Here is a 19,311-nt window from a genome sequence, read left to right on the forward strand (position 1 = left end):
AGAAGGTTCTGTGGAGCTAGGCTGGAAAGACCTGGAGATTTTGCTGGGAGGAAGGAGAGAGGAATCAGAGGACTTCTGGGAAGTAGGTAAGTTAGGAGTTGAAGTTCTGAGTGGAAAGACCCTTTATTCTGGGGCAGTAATTTATAGTCTTCTGCATGTAGACATGAGGCTAACTCAGTTTTAGGGAAAGCAATAATCTGACATTGATGTTTAGGGGATTGGGTCTGACAGGGCCAAGAGTACAGCAACCACTGAATTTATCAATGTTGCATGCTGAAACCAACAGAAAACTAAAGGATGGCCAGATTGTGGTTACACGGGATTTATTTGTAGGCAGAGGGAAGTGTGGGTGGAAAGGTGCCCAAGATGACAGGTGCTCCCGAACAAATAAGAGCACTTCTTAAAAACAAATCTCTTCAGAGGGGAATCTAGACAATCCAGCTTCCTCAAAAGAGTGTAGTGTAGGGATTAACAGGCAAAGAAGACCCTGTTTGTGTTAAGCATTTAACAGTTTCCAGTGTCTCTCTTAAAATACAATCACACCAGGAGGCCGAGAAAGGAAGATTCCAAGTTTTCGGCCAGCCTCAGCAACTTAGCAAAACCTTGTCTTTAAAAAAAATTCACGTTCTTCACATGCTTCCAGCTGCCACTTATTACCTAAACACCACGAATAAAACACCGTCACCCTGAGCTGAATTAAAGAAATCCAAGACCCTAGTGCCCCTGCCACAGTGGCGACCTTGAACCTCCTCAGGTGACGCAGCTCTCTCTAGCCTAGTGGTTTCCAAACTTTGCTGTTCAGTGAAATCACCTGGAGCTAAAGTAGAAAAATGCCTAGTCTCCACAGCCACGTGCGGCAGCGTTTGGAAACCATTGGTTTAGCCACCTGGGCAGGACCTACAAACGCCCCAAATCTCCGCTTCTCTGTCCTCGGCTCGGAGGGTGCGCGCCAAGGGCTAGTGGCCCGGGCGGGCCTGGTCCCGGCGCCTCCGTCCTCCTCTGTGCAGGCCGCTGGCCGGGAGGAGGCGGTGCTCGGGGCTTCTCAGGCCGGGACGCTCCAGAACCGAAAGCAGCGGACGGCAGCGGACAGCCTGGGAGGCGGGGGAGAGGAAGAAGAGGGCGGTCTCTAGGGTAGGGCGAGGTGGTGACCCAGGGCCGGGAATGTCCGCGGCGCGGGTCCCCAGAGCCGCCCCGGGGCCGCGTGCGGGCGATGGCTCTCCGTCTGGTCGCTGACTTCGATCTCCGGAAGGACGTGCTCCCGTGGCTGCGGGCGCAGCGAGCGGCGTCAGCGGCCGCTGGGGCAGAAGGTGACCGGGGCGAGTCACCCGGGCGGGGGACCGCTGGGGGAGTGGAGTGGGAGTCGTTGGTACCCAGAGGGCTCCCGGGCTGCGGTGGAGTGAGGGGCACCAGCCCGACGGGGAGCACCCCGAGGCTCCGCCAGCCTGTGGAGGTTGGTGCGCAAGGGTGAGCCTCCCGCCCTGGAGCTCCGGCGTCTTTGGCTTTGCCACTCTCGCCGCCAGTCGCTGGGCAAAGCTGGGGCTGGAGGCGCAGAGCCTCCGCGAGGTCGCGGCTGGGGTGCGCTGCCTCTGTCCCTAGCGTCTGACTTGCTTGGTGCCCACAGTAGTTCACCCTTCGCCGACAGACCCGGGACACTGGTGGTACCCTCAACGTTATCACTTCGGGGGGGAGGGTGTGGAGGAGCAGCTGCGGGAGCGAGAGAGGCTCCTCTCTCTGCCATTAGCATTCACCTGCCCAGGAAGGCTCCCATCAGCTGAGTGGGGGCTCTGCCAAGATCGGAGGCTCCTGCAAGTTGTGTGTTTTGAGAACAGAAAGATGAATTGTGGCTACCAAGAAGACCAGCACAGAGCTATCCAACTGTTGCCCAGTTTGTCCCCAAGTGTGATTTTTTTGAGGCTTCTCGGCATTGATTACCTTAAAGGGAACTGATTTCCGTTTTTTTTTCTTTTTAATAAAAGTTCGTAATTTTTTTGAGTCGCATTTCTCAACAGAGTTAGGTGACTTAGGGGACATGCCACTCCGGATGTGAAGTGAGAGGGGTCAGCAGTCTGCTTTCTGGCAGAGAGGAGTGAACTTGGAGCCTGCTGTTGCTAGCTCTTCCTACCGGCCATCCAGCATTACCACCTGTGCAGGCGCCAAGCCAAGTGAGACCAGTGATGCTCCTCTTCTGGCCTAGCTTCCTCAGTGTGAATTGGCACAAACATTCCCAACAGTTGAGGCCACAAATGTCTTTTGATTTTGGTGACATCGTGAAAAATGACTTTTGATCCTTCCTAGCATTGATCTCTTTAAAGAGGAGGTCTGTGATTTCCCAGGTTTTTTTTTCTTGTTTGCTTATACAAATCCTATCATTTTGGACAACTATAATGCACAGGTAAAAAAAATGTGGGGAAGAAAGTTTGCTTGTAAATAATGGAGCATCTTGGGGTTTAAATTCAGAATTCAGCTTCAAATCAATGGTGCCTTGTATGTAAGAGCTGTCCACGTCAAAGAGAGAGAGAGAGAGAGAGAGAGAGAGAGAGAGTGAGAGAGTGAGTGTGTGTGTGTGTGTGTGTGTGTGTGTGTATGTATGTATGTTGGGATTGAAACTAGGTCTGCTTTACCACAGAGCTAGAACTACATCCCCAATCCTTTTTAATTTTTATTTTGAGACAGAGTTTCACTAAATTGTTGAGGCTCTAAATTGCTGAGGCTGGCCTGGAACTTGTGGTCTTCCTGCTTCAGCATCTCTGGGATTACAGGCCTATGCTACCACTGCTAGCTATGCTTTGCCTCTCTTTGTTTTTCCTTAAACACTAGACTGCAAGTATATTTTGTGGGGGAGGGATGTCAAATTACCCATATCTACAACTCCTTTTTCCTAAACTCTGGTTAAAGTTTTTGTTTGCTACAACATATCTTTACATTCTTTTATGCCTTAGCACAATTGTTTGTAGATTTCCTTGTTTTGGCATGTTGTTAGTTCCAAGTAAGGAGTCTTGTTGGTATAGCTTCTGGTTTGAGTTTGCTGGCAGTGTCATTATTAGCAATGCTTTGCATTTTGTGGGCAGGAAGAAGATAATTTTAAAAGTCTCCTGAATATCTAAAATGTTTTTCTTTTTTGAAGATTTTAACTTTTTGAGATACAACAGGCAGTTCCAAATCTGTTTTCCAATATAAAGTAGCCCTTTCTTTCTGAACTCTCACCTTATTTTGTTAAATGGCAAGTGACTGCAAATGAGAAGTTAGGTGAAGTGTGAAATGTCACAGTCTTGTGTTTCAGTTAAGATATGTTGTAATTGAAAAGCTGTGTGTGCCTTAGTAGGAGTTTTGGCTTCCTTGTATCTTTCATTCATCTGGAGAATTATAAACATGTATAATGATGTTCCACTGAAAGAAGGATACCTCTGGATCTTCAAAGGTAAACTTACCTGGAAATGCTAGTTTTTCTGATACTGGTAGTATTGTCCCCTTTCAGTGCACCTTCAAGGCAAGATATTAATCCTGTTATACTAAAAGAATTGTTACCTCTGATAGTAACTCAAAACAAAAATAAGTCAGGTCTTCTTCTACTGTAATTTATTTCTCTGGCAGGGAAATCTGAAATTCTACTTTATTTCTAGTATGGTCATTATTAAACATTTGTACAAATTATTTTCCTTTCAAAGTCCCAGCTTTGCAAATATAAATTGTGAATCGCTAGAACACTAACGTCTCCTTTCTGCACGTTTACTTTCTAAACTTGAAATTTTACTATTTCTACACCAACAAATACAAAAAAAAATTTCGTAGTGGTGTCTAGTAATTCTCATGAAATGACATTCGTGGCAAAATAGCCAGGGAGTTGGGCTAAATCAGCCATGGGAATTTGGTGACTACAACATTTTAGTCAACAGAGTCAAAGAGTTAGGAGAATAGACTTAGTTACTGCGTCTGTGACTGGTTCTGGGTTGAACTTTGGAAAAATGATCTCTCTCTGAAATAAAATGAGAAAAGATTCTCAAATCAAAACAATTATGTAAAAGAAATAATAATTTTTAAAACCCCATGTACTCTCCATCCAGCTTACAAACAGAACAATTTCAGGACTTTGGAAGACTCTTGTGTGTTTCTATCTAATCCTATTTCTCCATCTCTTACCACTGTCCCCAGAGGTAACAATTACTTAAACATTTATATCATAGTTTTTTTTTTAATATTTGTAGTTTCAACCTTTTTTTTTTTTTGGTCTGTGAACTTCAAGAAAATGAAAACTGTTTTCTTTTTGATTTTTCCTCTTCCTAGTATTGTGAGATTTAGTCAAGTTGACTGGCTATCTTTAGGGCATTAATTTTCACCACTATACGGTGTTGTGTGAATATATAAAAATATGGTGGACATGGAGATGTAGCTCTTAGATTGTCCTTGCAAGGAAGAGCCTCTCCTGGGTGTTGTGAGTATGGTCAGTTCCCTAAGGATTGCCTCCCCTAGCTTCATTCTCTTTTGAGTGTGACCCACATCCAGTGAATGATTAAGGTGGGTATAAAGCGCCCACCATTTTGACTCCACCTGGGATAACTCTGGCCATATGTTTCAGTTCTAGACACCCCCCGCAGGGGGATCATTGGAAGTTATTGCCCCTGGCCTGCTGGCAGCTCAGTCCCTCTGCTTCCTAATCCTTCCTTCTGCAGGTCATAATCCTAACCTACTAAGGACAGCATGTAAACACATACTGAACTGTCTAAGTGTTTGCTAGGAAGCCCAGCTTTTACTTATTCATTTTTTTTTGAGAGAGTGAGAAAGGAGAGAGAGAGAGAGAGAGAATTTTTAATATTTATTTTTTAGTTCTCGGCAGACACAACATCTTTGTTGGTATGTGGTGCTGAGGATCGAACCCGGGCTGCACGCATGCCAGGCGAGCGCGCTACCGCTTGAGCCACATCCCCAGCCCTACTTATTCATTTTTTGAGGGTGACATTTGGGAGGTTTCTGGGTTTGTCATTACAGTCAATGTGTTTACTGACCACCTTGTGCACATCTCCTGATCCACAAATTTGCTGATTAATCTAGGATGTGTATCTAAGAGTGGAGTGGTCAAGACATAAGCTATGCCCATTTTCACCTTTCCTGGGTATTATCAAATTGTTTTCCAAAGTATTATACTCATGAACACCCTAATTTTATGTTTCAGAAGTTTTTCTGACACTATATCCTGACAAGTTCTTAATGTAAATTTTAAATTGATTTAAAATTTCAGATTTAATTTTTTTATTATACTTGGTCTAAATGTTATTTCATTGCATTCTGCGGTTGATCATCACTGTCGACTATTTGAGTTTTCTATGAAATGTTCATCTTTTTGTTCATCTTTCTATTTGATTTTTTAAAAATTATTTTTAGGCGGTTTTAAATGTATTCTGGATTCTAGTTCTTTGTTCGTGATTGTGCTGCAAATATTTTCCCTCGATCTGTTTGTTGTTTGTGTGTATGTGTGTGTGAGTGATGGTGCCTTTGATCAACAGAGAATACTAATCTGAACCCAGGCTTCACACTCACTAAGCAAGTGCTCTATTACTGAGCTACAATCCCAGACTTTTTATTTATTATTAGAAAGGGTCTAAATTGCCCGACTGGCCTTGAACTTGCAACCCTCCTGCCTCAGCCTCCCAAGAAGATGGGATTACAGGTGTATGTCAATATGCTCAAACGGGAGATCTTAATTTATGAGTCTTTTTCTTTGATTTGTGCTTTTCATTAAAGAATTTTATCCATAGTCAAAAGTCATGAAGACATTTAAAACATTAATTTCTAAAAGCATTACAGCTTTTTGCACTTTTTTTTCCACCCAGAATTTTTGTGTGATATGGTGTACGAATTCAATTTTACTATTTTTCCATATAATAGCTCCTTGTTTCAGTATTACAAACCAAATAGTCTTTCTGTTCTGACAGCAAAGCCACTTCTGACAGACATCACATTTCCATGTATGTGGAGGTCTTCGTATCTGTATTCTTTTGTTCCATTGTCTCAACTTGAAATGTCACCATCTAATAATAACTATGATGAGCCTTTGTAAATGGTAGGGTAAATCCCCTCACCTTAGTATTCTTTGGGAGCATCCTAGTTCTTCTATGTCTTTTGCTCTTTCATATATAGTAATTTACCTGTTAGATTGCACCAGGAAGTCTATTAAAATTTTTGAGTTGTAAAGTCTCTATACAGCTTGGAGAATTGACATTTCTACAATATTGAACCATTCCAATTATGAACAAAGATAGCTTACTTATTTAGATCTTTTTAAATGACTCTCAAGTCTTAGAATTTTCTTCATGAAGGTTCCACACACTTCTTGCTAAATTATTCCTAGGTTATTTCTTTGTTGATCTCCATAAATGGCACATTTAAAAGCATCACATCTTCTAACCATTTCTGGTATAAATAAAATACCTTTTGCATATTTTTTGGATCTAGTGCCTAATTCCTTGTTGGGAGGGATCTAATCTTTAAGATGCTGAGGTCTAATATAAATTTCCAAGGTTTAAATTTCATATAGATAAATGTTTCTAGATTTATGATGGGGACTGTCATAAATCCATCATAAGTTGAAAACAGTAAATTGAAAATGCATTTAACATGCTTGACCTACTGAACATCCTGGCTTGGCAACACAGTTCATGTAGGGTATAAGTTGTTTACCCTCGTGATGTGGCTGTGATTTGCTCCTGCTGCCCAGCATTGCAAGAGAGTATCCTATTGCATAATGCTAGCCCAGGAAAACATCAAAATTCAGAGTATAGTTTTACTGGATTTATATTGCTTTTGGCACCATTGTAAAGTAAAAAATCATAAATTGAAATATAAATCAGGGATAATCTGTATATAATTCTTGGGGGGGAAATATGATCTTCTTTTGTATGTATTTTCTCTGATTAGTTCTGGATTTATGATATACTAGATCAAAACGTTTTTTTTTTTTTTAATAATTCATCCTTGCCAGAAAGTGATGTGTTTTGTTAGGTTTTGAGAGTAAGCTTTTCTGTTGCCTCTTGTGAACCCCCAGATTGCTTTTTGAGACCAGGATTTGCCTTAGTTTCATTGTTTTCATTTCCTTCACAATTCTCTTGCCACTGTCTTTCCTATTTACTTTTCCCTCCCCTACTTTGCTCATCTCCTAATTCTCATCTCTTTTTATTGCTTTTTAATTAAGTGCACGATTCTTTTTCTCATTCACGATATAAAATATAAGTTACATGATATTCATCTATTTAGGAGTTATAATATCTGGTCATATTGAGCCTGAGGATTTATGGGGATTATTTACAGAATAAGGGTGTCATAGTATGGTACTATTTTTTTTTTTTTGGTGTGGGGGGGGCGTTACTGGGGATTGAACCCAGTGGCACTTAATCACTGAACAACATCCCCAGTTCTTCAGCCTCTCAAGCTGCTGGGATTACAGGTATGCACCACCATACCTGGCTATTTCATTATTTCTTGATCTAAGGTATTTGTAACTAATTCTGATTTTTGTGTGAGCCTTCATGACTCCCCTCTGCCCCAAGTATTGTTGTTGGAAAGACAAAAATACTTTTATTTTTGTCTCGTATAACAGTTTGGGATAAAATTTATGCATTTGTGATGCACCTTCCTGTAAAGTGAAATCACTTTTGGCAAAGAATAAGTTGAAATGGATGATACTACTTAGAAAGCCAGCTTCTGTTTTACATGAGTTATGACTTCCCAATACCTTGGATATCTAGGTACTGACCTTTGGTAGGTTTACTTATGTAAGTATCTCATCTATCAATGCTACATTTTTTCTTTGTGAGCATTGAATACATTGAACTATAAAATCACATTTCCTCATTTGAAATTGCTAAACTTCCTCTTCTGGACTTTCCAGAAATGAACTACTGAGAGAAGAGTCATAATGAATAAGCAAAGAGACTATTGAACACCCCTTAAAAAAATAGGGTGTGTTTAAAACATGAGCAAACTAATCTAGGAAGGAAGGGCCAGTGGGTTAATGGTGTGTGGTGATATGTTGGTCTCTAGATTTCCAACATTGCCAAATCTGTTTTAAATATTCTAGAGATGTGAGCCATGCACTTCACTGCAGGGTTGGCATTATTTAATGTACTCCATGAAGGCATTTTTTTCCCAACCCTCTCTACCATAGTTACATCATATTTTGATCCTAGTTTTTCTGTCTAATGTTGCTTAAAATGTAACATAAATATATAGTTTATTGGTTTGCAATCCAGGATTCTATTAGAATCACGCAGGGAATAAACACACACTAGCCCAATAAAATGAACATTTCTTGTTTAGAGCCTGGGGGTGGGGTATCAATGTTTCTTTAAAAACTTCTCTGATGTTTCTGTCTTAGCCAGAGTTGAGAGTTAATGGTTTAATGGAATAAAGATGTCATTTTTTGATTTTTTTTAGTAATTTGAAAATGGGTGTGTTTATTAAAAAAAAAAACACAACAAAACCTCGATTTTCTTACCAAGACTTTTTATCGGGAGTTTCTTATCTTGGTTGAAACCTTTTAAGTGTGCTTTTGTGCAAGTCTGTCCCAGCAACCTCATAATCTTGAAAGAAAAAAAATACTTCTCAAGATATTGACACATTGCATTCCAGAGGTTTTGAGTCATGTGTGGGATCAAAAGGAACTCACTAAAATTCTCCTTAGATGTTTACAAAATCTACTTTAAAAGGATTTTTAAATAATTACCCATTTTCCTATTGTAAGCTTGATACAGGACACTTTGTGCATCATTCTGCTTACCTATTTTAGATTTAATATGAGTCTGCCCCACTTTGTCTATGTTGATCAAGTGTCTTCTCACTGGAACTCAACTGTGTTATTGCACAATGGGCCTGCAGCACAGTATACATTGTGTGGATGTTCTAGAAACAAGAACTCTGAATTTGGAAGTGCTATTTAGCAGAATATGTTTCAATTATTTTACTGATAAGAGGCCAAATGGTTGTCCTTATATTAAAATTAGTGTGAAGCATGTATGATAGTTCAATATATGTTGAAAAAAAACATATATAAACTTCCCTCTCTCTTTGCCCCACCCCTAGGAGATCCTCGAAGCTGCTGCTTATGAGGGGTGGAGAAGGGCTCTCAGAATGATTGAAGTTAATGAAACTATACTTCCCCTGTCTAAATGCTTCATAGCTCAGTGCAGATGTCCTTACCAGTTATCCTTATTACCTTCCTTTTCTCCCCCTTTAAATCGGGAATACAAACAAAATTTTGCTCTGAGTTATAGAATGTTTTGCATGTCTTATCTGAATATTATAATTTGTCATCAACATATTTTAACATCTAAAAGCAGTATTAATGTATAGAAAAAAATGAGTGAAGCAATTTAGTTTTTTGGATAGCTTTGAGGAAGTTGAAAATATGCATTTCTACCCAACAAGTTATTAACATTGTATTCACTAATGTTTGAATCCTTTAACTGTACAATTAGGGATATCCTAAAAGTTTTAGAAGGTGGCCAGTTGTAAATATTTGTGTAAAGAGTCTGTCCTTCAAAATGTCTTTTGTACAGAAAAGTACAAAATCAAATGCACAGCTCATTTACTTTTCTGAGTGAAGCTCACATAACTAGCATTTGGTGCAAGAATGAATGTTAACAGCACCATGGGGATCCTTCATGTCTCCCTTCAGCTGTCATTTATACAGCAACATAGATTAGTTTTATAGTTTTACCTGTTTTTGAAGTCTGTATATAAATCAAAAATATAGTTTATTATTTTTATTAGTGGTTGAGGTGGAATCCGTTCTTTTTCTCAGCTTTCATATTGTTATAGGCTGATTCATTCTCATTGTGAGATATAACATTGGACATAACAATTATTCTTTCTTGAAGGATATTTGGCATTTTTACTTTGGGCTATTCTGAACCTTAGTACTATAAACATGTGTCTTGCTGAACATATGTATTTTTGTTGAATATATGTATGGTATATGTGTGTATATATATATATATATGCATATGTATATACACACACACACATATATTCACATAAAGTGCAATTGCTGAGTCACATATGTTGAGCCTCAATAGACGTTGCTAACAGTTTTTCAACTTATATCCCATTAGCAGTTTATGAAATTTCACTTACATTTTGTGGTACCACATACATTAAAACACAATATTGAGAATGCTCAAAATTGTTAGGATAACTAGTAAAAGAATAGCAAAAGAATATGAAATTAATGAGGAAATAGGAAAATGAAATAATAAACTGATTAATCAAGAAGAATGAAAGAGTAAAACAAGTGAGTCACAGAAAGCAGATAGTAAAATAAACCCAATATATCAGTAATCATGGTAAATGAAAGTGGACTACATATTCCAAATAAAGATTAAAACTGTCAGATGGGATCACAAGTAAATACTGCTTATAAAATATATAACTTATAAGGGCACATATAAAATATAAAATATATAAAATATATATATATAAAATATAAAGTAAATAATGCTTATAAAATATATAACTTATAAGGACTAGAACCAGCTATCTCATATAAGCAATACTCTGAAGAAAGCTGATGTAGTATATTAATATAAGGTAAAATAGACTTTGGAGTAAAGAATTATTAGATAAAAGTACATTTTTATATTGAAGTGGTTGACTAGTTCAGCTCCTGGTTCAAAACTTCTGTGTGAATTTTCAGACCTGAATACGTGCAATCACAAGGAAGGCTTTACCTGGAAGTCTTCATAGGAAAGCTGTCCTCCCTAAATCGGACTGGACATATAGCCAAGGAAATGCAGTTGGCAAGAGAGTTGCAGGCAGGACTGGGCCCTGGCCATACCTGTTTGTGGGTGCCTTGCTAGATCTGAGTGTCTTCATTGGGAGGCCTCTTTTTTGGGGGTCTTCAGCAAAGACTTTCCCAAAGGGGAAGAGGGGAACTTTGATAACTTTTTTCAGTAGACTCAGAATCCAAATGACTCCCCATCTCCCTTCTGTTTCTGTGTTCATGTTGCTCCCTCAACAGGGAGAATTTCCCACATCTCTGCTAATGCACCTGATCCTTCACCATACGTCACCTTTCCGACCTTTCCGTATGGAAATGCAACAAAGAAGTTGGCACTTTTTCTGTTCAGCCCCTGGATATAGCATCATAATGATTAAGGGCTTGACTGTTATTTTTTTTTTTTTTTTATCCCATTTAACAACTGAGACACCTGGAAGCTCAGCTGTGTGCCTGACAAGTTAATTCACCAGGAAGCTATACCAGTTCCGAATTTGTTCCTAATAATGTAGCCTCAAAATATATAAAGCAAAAACTAGTAGATACTGAAAATTTATTGAGGTGTGACACAAGTAGGCAAGTATACAGTCTAAAGTGTGCAGCTCGATAAGAGATTAAAAGGTGAGCTTATCTGTGTACCCAAGGTGTGCAAACTTATCAACACCTTAGAAGGCCTCCCTCGGGTGATGCCATCTCTGCCTCCTTTCTTCTTCCTGAAAGGTCACTGTTGTTCTGACTTCCAGTAAGTGAGATTGGGTTTGCTTGCTTTTAATCTGGGTATAATGGAATCCTCAGCATGTATGCTTTGTACTTCTTTCACTAATGTTAGCTATATATTTAAACATCTTAAATATTAACTGGCTATTATTTTATTTCAGATGTTTTAGAAACAAATTATGAGAGCTTACGTGTACTAAATGTTGAAAGAAATGGAAATATTATTTATAACTATAAGGTATGTGTATGTTCTCTTTTTATTGTGGTAAAGTAAATGCGGCAAAATTTACTATTTTAACCATTTATGTTATTTTATGAAAATTCTCTCCTGTATAGAAGGGTAATGGATAAGACTTGATATTTAACTTCTGGCCCTTGTTTTTGTGTGTGATATAGAATATAGTGATTTGAAGTCTTAAGAAATGTTTCTTTTTAAAATAAGATAAAATGTGCATATTTGAAGCTCAAAAAATTTGAGTAAGTGAACAATTTCACTTTCTAGAGGGAAATGTCAAGATGTTTAAACTTGACAACTGTTAATTTTTTGTCTTTGAAGATATGTTAAATTTGATTTTTGTCTATTCAGAACTAGATATTCTAGGACTTGTGAGGCATTATTAGACAATGTGTTTCCAATGGTAAGTGTTCTGTGGAAAATTTAATTTTACTGATAACTTTACTAGGGACACATGGAAGAAAAATTCTCATAGTTTGCTTTGAAAATTATATCATTGTACTTTCTTTTGTTTAAAAATGTTAAGTTGTATCTAAGGATAGTGTATTTAAAAATTGTATGATTCAAAAAATTGTATTCATAAGAATATCGTGGATTTATTCAAGCCAATCCCATTATCTATTATATAGATTCTTTTTTTTTTGGTGATTTTGGGGGTTGAGCCCAAGAGTGCTCTATCACTAAGTTATCCCCAACCCTTTTCATTTTCTGAGTCAGGATCTTGCTGAGTTTCCCAGGATGGCCTTCAACTTGCCATCCTTCTGTCTCAGCTGAGTATCAGGGATTTTAGACATGTGACATCATGCCCAGCCATCACTAATATTCTCTTAAAGATACTACTGGAGATACAAAATGATTGACTCTTTCTTCATGCTCATTCCTATAAAGATCCTCTGAACTCTTTGAGCCCAAATGGCCAGCTGAATCAGGCCTTGCCCCTTTCTGATATGCACAGCAAGCTTCCTTTAGTTTTTTAAAAAATTACAGTAGAATGTATTTTGACATATCTTACATACATGGGGTATAATTTCCCATTATTATGGTTGTACATGATGTGAGGTTACATTGGTTGTGTATTCATATATGAACATAGGAAAGTTATGTCCAATTCATTTTACTGTCTTTCCCATTCCAATCCCTCCTCCCTTCCCTTCATTCCCCCTATTCTCCCCTGTCCAATCTGGTTAAACCTCTCCTGCCCCCCAACCTATTGTGAGTCAGCATCTGCATGTCAGATGCCTTTGGTATTTGTGGATTAGCTTATTTCATTTAGCACGATAGCCTCCAGCTGCTATGAATGTGGCCACATCACTATAGTGATGTTGACTTTTCTATTCTTTTAATGAATGAGCTCAATGCAATGAACTTTTCTCTTAGCACTGCCTCCATAGTATCCCAGAGATTTTGGTATGTTGTATTGCTATTCTCATTTACCTCTAAGTACTTTTTTATTTCATCCCTGATTTCTTCTGCTATCCATTGGTCATTCAGTAGCATGTTATTTAGTATCCAGGTGTTAGAGTAGCTTCCATTTTTTATTTTACCATTGATTTTAAATTTCATTCTATTATGTTCTGATAAAATGCAAGGTATTGTCTCTATTTTTATATTTACTGAGAGTTGTTTTATGGCCTAAGATATGGTCTATTTTTAGAGAAGGATCTGCTGAGAAAAAAATGTATTTTGTCATTGATGGATGAAATATATATGTCTGTTAAGTATAAATTATAAATTGTATTTTTTTTTAGTTCTATAGCTTCTTTATTTAGTTTTTGTTTGAAGGATCTATCCAGTAGTGAGAGAGGTGTGTTAAAGTCACCCAGTATTATTATGTTATGTTGTGGTCTATTTGATTCTTGAAATTGAGAAGGGTTTGTTTGATATACATAGATGCTCCATTGTTTGGGGCATAAATATTTGTGACTGTTATGTATTTTTGATGTATAATTCCCTTAAGCAGTATGAAATGTCCTTCTTTGTCCCTTTGGATTAACTTTGGTGTGAAGTCTATCTGATATGAGGCTAGAAACCCCTGCTTGTTTACATTATCCATGTGAATATGTTTTTTCCCATCCTTTTACCTTCAGTCTGTGGATATCTGGCTTATAAGGTGTCTCTTGGAAATAACATATTGTTGGTTCTTGCTTTTTAATACAATCTGCCAGTCTATTTCTTTTCGTGATGAATTCAGGCCATTTATAGAATGCCAATTGGTTCAGAGATTTAAAATCAGCTCACCTATAGTGCCCAGTAATTGCTGGTCTACACTGGAAGACTATTCCCCAGGGATCTCTCCTGGGTTCCACTTGTGTGGTAGAGGAGCCAATTCTTAGTTCTCTAAATCACTTTCAAAAGCCCATGCTTCCTTGTCCTGGGTTTAGTCTCCAAACTCAGTCTCTCCCACCCCTTCTCTTCTGAATTCTCTCCCAGCCAGTCCTGCAAACAGCTGGATTGGAGGTGGGGGTAGAGCCCGGTGGGTTTCCATGACCAGTTGTCCCTGTGTAAACCACTCTTCTTGTGTGATTTTTCTCCTGGTCACTTAAGCACACTCTATGTCATGCAGTGTATGTTTACTGGGCCTGTATTTTGGGACAAACTCGGGTTTGCCATGAATTGCTTCCCTCAGCTGCTGGCCTCCACGCTGATGCTGCAAACTGGTTCCTTCCTTTGTCCTTCACATGTCACCAGGAGAGATGGCAGGTTTTTTCCCAGAACAAGGGTATTGTGCAGCATGCCTTTCAGTTTAGTCGGGCAATCCTTGACCTCTTAATGCTTCAGGTCTTCTAGAAATGTGGGTTCCTTTAATTCCCTTATCCCTCCACTTTGCTCATGGGGGGACCACTCTGGCTGGTGTTTCCAGCCCAGAAGCAGCTGTACTGCTAGGGATTTCTTCCTCATTTTAGTATATCCACCCTCCTGAATTCCTAGTCTAATTTGAATGTCCAGTTTTAAATTCCAGTAAAGTCCCCCCACCCCACCTTTGTTCACTCACCTTGCTGAGAAGCTGCCTGTCTACGCCTTTTATGGTTTCGTGCCACGGAGCAGCCAGGAAAATGACCATCTCTATTCTGCACTCTTGGAAAAAAAAAATCCTCCTTTAGAGTTTTTAATTGCTAAGATTGAATTATTGCAGGTTTGTTTTAAAACTAGTGTTAGCCTAACTTCCTAAACTATGACATTTAATAAACATCTGGTTATTTTTCTTTTTTTAGGATGATGAGAGAAATATTGTCTTTGGATTATATGATTGCCAAACCAGAAAAAATCAGGTAAACATCACATAAATCATAGCTTACTTATTGTTTACTGCTTTTAGAGTTTTCTTTGCCTCCACTGTTTGTTTCCTAGATAAAAAATTCCCACTTCATTTTATAAATTTTTTCTTTGCCTGCCTTCTCTGCTCATTTTTTTAAAAACTACTTCTTGGCCCCATTATCTTTTTGTTGTTTGTTTTTGTACTGTGGATGGAGCTATATCTCTAGACAGGTCTGGCTAAATTGCTGAGGCTGGCCTTGAAATTGTGATCCACAGGCTTCTGAGTCATTGGAATTACAGGAGTGTACCACTGTGGCTGGCTTTGGCCCTATTATCTTAAAAAAAAAATAAGGACTCCCCCTGAATCAAATGTTATATGAAGTCTTAGTCCTTTGAGTTTAAGTAAAATTGACCTAAACCAGCTTTCCAACATCCTATAAGGAATTAGGAAATCCAGTGCCCTTCCAGGACTTGTGTGCTCCAGGTCATTTCATAATGACCTCTGGCTCTGAGTTCTGCTTGTGCTCAACCATCCCTTGTCTTGCTTCTTGCTCCTTTTCAACAATTCAGGGTTTGGAATTTGGCAAAGCTTTCATTACCTTTTTCCTTAATTTTCTTCTAAAGTACTCACATAAGGCCTTGGTTGATGTAGATAAGCTTTGTCTAATTGGGGATGTGTGTGTGTGTGTGAAGGGGGAGTTGTTTGGGGCCTATGTAAAAGCAATTTAGGTTTTAATTAATTAAGGATGTTAGACATCCTTGAAGTTAAATATTCTGTGTGGTCACTTTCAAATTTCTCCCAGTCACCTTACTCTTTAGGCTGCCAATATTTTGCTTTGTTAATTCTCTGGTCTTTCTCCTTCCTCCACTCCTTTATTTTCACACACATTTCATTTACTCATTCATTTATTCACTGACCCAACAAATATACATTCAGTGTTTCTTCTCTGAGCTTCTGGAGACTCAGTATTGACCAAGAAGAATCTTGTTACAATACACAGTCTTGGGATAGTTGCAGATTAAAAAAATCTCACATGTTAGTGTAATTCTTAGCTTAATTTCTGTGTGGTACGAATTCTAAGAAGATGGCTTGAGAGAAGACTCATAGTCTTCTATAGTGGTGGGTATTACTATCTATCTATTGTGGACATATTTCTTTCTGCTAAGGCTGTGAACGCCAAAAAAGTGAGGAGCATTTTGCATACCAATGTGTTTCATCTGCACTGCATTCAGCTTACTGTCTTATAAGCCATAGTAATTCAGTGAAGGATATTTTACTGAATTGACAGTGATAGGTTCCCTCCACAGTGGCTGATTTTCAAATGTTTTCCAGTGACAGCATTTCATTGGATTTCAAAATACGAAGATGATTTCAGAAAATAAATCAGTTAAAGAATAAATTCATGGGAAATTTAGCTACATTTTATAAATAGGCAAGTCTTGCTCCTATACCATAATTGCTATCTTAGTCCATTTTCTGCTGCTGTAACAGAATGGGATTTGGTAAGTTATAAAGAACAGAGGTTTCGTTCTTACATTTCTGGAGCTGGGAAGTCCAAGATTGAGTACCTACATCTTGTAAGGGTCTTCTTGCTACATCATTTGATGACAGAAGGTTGAAGGGTGATAGTGAGAGGGCAGAAGAGGACTGAGCTTACTCTTATCACAGATCCACTCAGTGATGGATAACCCCTCTCCGGAGATGACAAAACTAATCCATTGCAGAGGGCAAAGCCTAATGATTTTTTATTAGGTTTCACCTCCCAACACATTGCAGTGGGTTAAGTTTCCTTACACATGAACTTTGGGAGCCACGTTAAAACAGCACAGCTCTCTTTCCCCATCCCTTCTGTACACTCAAAAGTCTTACAACCCACATATTCTTATTGGCCCTTTGGTTTTATTGAGAGAATGAATTTGGATGCCAAGCCTAACTGGGCTTTAAAATTTTAAGTACTGTGTTTTGCCTTGGAAATGTGCTTCTAAGAGAAAGATGGTGCTTTTTTGTGGTGCTAGATCTTGGTGTCTGAATCTTAAAGCTTTTTTTTTCTTTTATTCCCCCCCAAACTATGTCTCACATACAATTCACCCAGTTTTCTCCAATTATTGGATCTTGTGAAGTTAGGTATAATATTAAATATTATTAATATTAAATATTAATAATATGAATTAATGTTAATAGGAAATTGACATTGGTAGAATGTGCATATATAGTTTTATGCCATTTGGATTGTTTTTTTTTTAGGGGGGGGTTACTGGGAATGGAACTCAGGGGCACTCAACCACTGAGCCACATCCCCAGCCCTATTTTGTATTTTTATTTAGAGACAGGGTCTCACTGAGTTGCTTAGTGCCTCGCTTTTACTGAGGCTGGCTTTGAACCCACAGTCCTTCTGCCTCAGTCTCCTGAGCTGCTGAGATTACAGGTGTGCACCACTGCGCCCAGCAAGTTTTATGTCATTTTATGTGTAGATCTATGTGTAGATACCTGAAATTGCCACTGGAATCAAGATACAGAATTATTCAATGCCATGAAGATCTGCAGCTGTTGACTTTTTACCAGTTTGAATGAAATGTGACATTTTACCTTATCTCCTATTAAGTTCATTCAGTGTCCTGCATTTAAAGTTGTCTTCATTCCTTTTCTACATTTTTAAAGATCTACATCAGATGATACCTTTTGCCATTATTGTCAACCATAATTTAGAAAACACAAGGGAAGGAAAGTCAATTATGTTTTACCCATATTTTTGCACTTCTCATTCTTCTTTCCCAGTGCTCTAGGGTTCCTTTCAAAAATAATTTCCTTTCTCTTTCAAGAACTTGTTTAGCTATTATCATAGGGTGGGTATGGCAATGACAGATTATCGCAATTTTTTCTTCTTCTGAGAATGTCTGTTTTGATTCCTAAAGGATGATTTTTCCAATAATAGAATACAGCATGACCATTCTTTTCCTTCAGTTCTTGAAAAATGTGTCATTTCCTTCTGCCCTCCATAGTTTCTCTTGAGAAATCTGTTGATTTTCAAATTGATTTTCTCTTATACTCAAGTTGTCATTTTGTTTTCCTAATTGCTTCAAAAATATTTTTCTTTGTCCTTTTATTTTCTGAAGATTGATTTGCATGTATTTGTTTGGATTGTTCCTGTTTGGGATTTGCTTCTTGAATCTGCTGTCTTTTGCTCAACTGGGGATGTTTTCAGTCTCCAGCCATTATTTCTTTTTTCTTTTATTTATTTATTTATTTATTTATTTTTTATTGATTGTTCAAACATTACAGAGCTCATGATATATCATCTTTCATACATTAGACTCAATTGGGTTTTGAACTTTTATTTTTTATCTGTTTGTTTTAGATGTATGACAGTAGAGTGTATTTTGACATATACATGGAGTATAACTTGTTCTAATTGGGATCCCATTCTTTTGGTTGTACATGATGTAGAGTTTCACTGGTGGTGTATTCATATATGAACATAGGAAAATTATATCGGATAATTTCTAGGTCTTTCCTATTCCCATTCCCCCACCTCCCTTCATTCCCCTTTGTCCAATCGAATGAACTTCTGTTCTTCCCTCCCCCACTAATTATGTGTTAGCATCTACATATCAGAATGTTTAGCCTTTGGTTTTTTGGGATTGGCTTATTTCACTTAGCATGATAGTCTCCATATTCATCCATTTACCAGCAAAGTCATTCTTTTTTTATGGCTGAGTAATAATCCATTGTGTATGCATACATTTTTCTCTATCCATTCATTTATTGAAGGATACTTAGGTTGGATCCATAACTTAGCTATGTGAATTGAGCTGCTATAAAACATTGATGTGGCTTTATCACTATAGTATGACCAGTCATTATTTCTTCAAATACTTTAAAAATTCCCACCTTTTTTCTCTTTTATGGACTCTAATTGCATGATTGTTAGGCCTTTTTAAATTATTATTTGTTTGTTTTTAGTCTTTTTAGTCTCACAGATCTGAGGTTCTGTTTCTTTTTTCCATAGTTCTGTCTGTTGTTCAAATTAGGTGATTTGTGTTGTTATATTTTTTAAGTTCACTGATTCTCCTGTCCTCTCTGCTAGTATGTTATATGTATCTACTGAGATCTTATGGCATTTTAATGATGTCTGCTTTAAAATTTTTGTTAGAGAATTCCAGTACCTCTGTCATCTTGATGCTTATTCTTATTTTCAAAATGAATGAGAAAAAAAACTTCCTTGTTCTTGGCATTGTGCATGGTTTTCCATTGTGTCTCAGCTATTTTAAGTATTATGTATGAGAATCCAGATCTTATTGAAATTTTCTGTATCTCCTCTGAAGGTGTTCTTGTTGAAGAATG

General features: G+C 37.9%; 1 protein-coding gene across 9 annotated transcripts in view; it reads left to right on the forward strand.

Annotated features, from left to right (window-relative positions):
- Positions 1 to 211: 211 nt before the first annotated feature.
- The window catches only part of GSAP (gamma-secretase activating protein), a 167,679-nt gene continuing 148,579 nt past the window's right edge, over positions 212 to 19,311 (forward strand). For 2 of the 9 annotated variants that reach the window (XM_081282794.1, XM_081282792.1), the window contains exons 1-3: positions 213 to 1,307; positions 11,641 to 11,717; positions 14,927 to 14,983. In XM_081282794.1, coding sequence (XP_081138920.1) covers positions 1,211 to 1,307; positions 11,641 to 11,717; positions 14,927 to 14,983 — 231 coding nt within the window. In that variant the 5' untranslated portion in view covers positions 213 to 1,210. The other 7 variants (XM_081282797.1, XM_081282798.1, XM_081282796.1 and 4 more) reach the window with 6 other exon arrangements.

The sequence above is a fragment of the Spermophilus citellus genome, assembly GCF_964194105.1.
Source record: "Spermophilus citellus genome assembly, chromosome: 3".
NCBI classification, from domain to species: domain Eukaryota; kingdom Metazoa; phylum Chordata; class Mammalia; order Rodentia; family Sciuridae; genus Spermophilus; species Spermophilus citellus.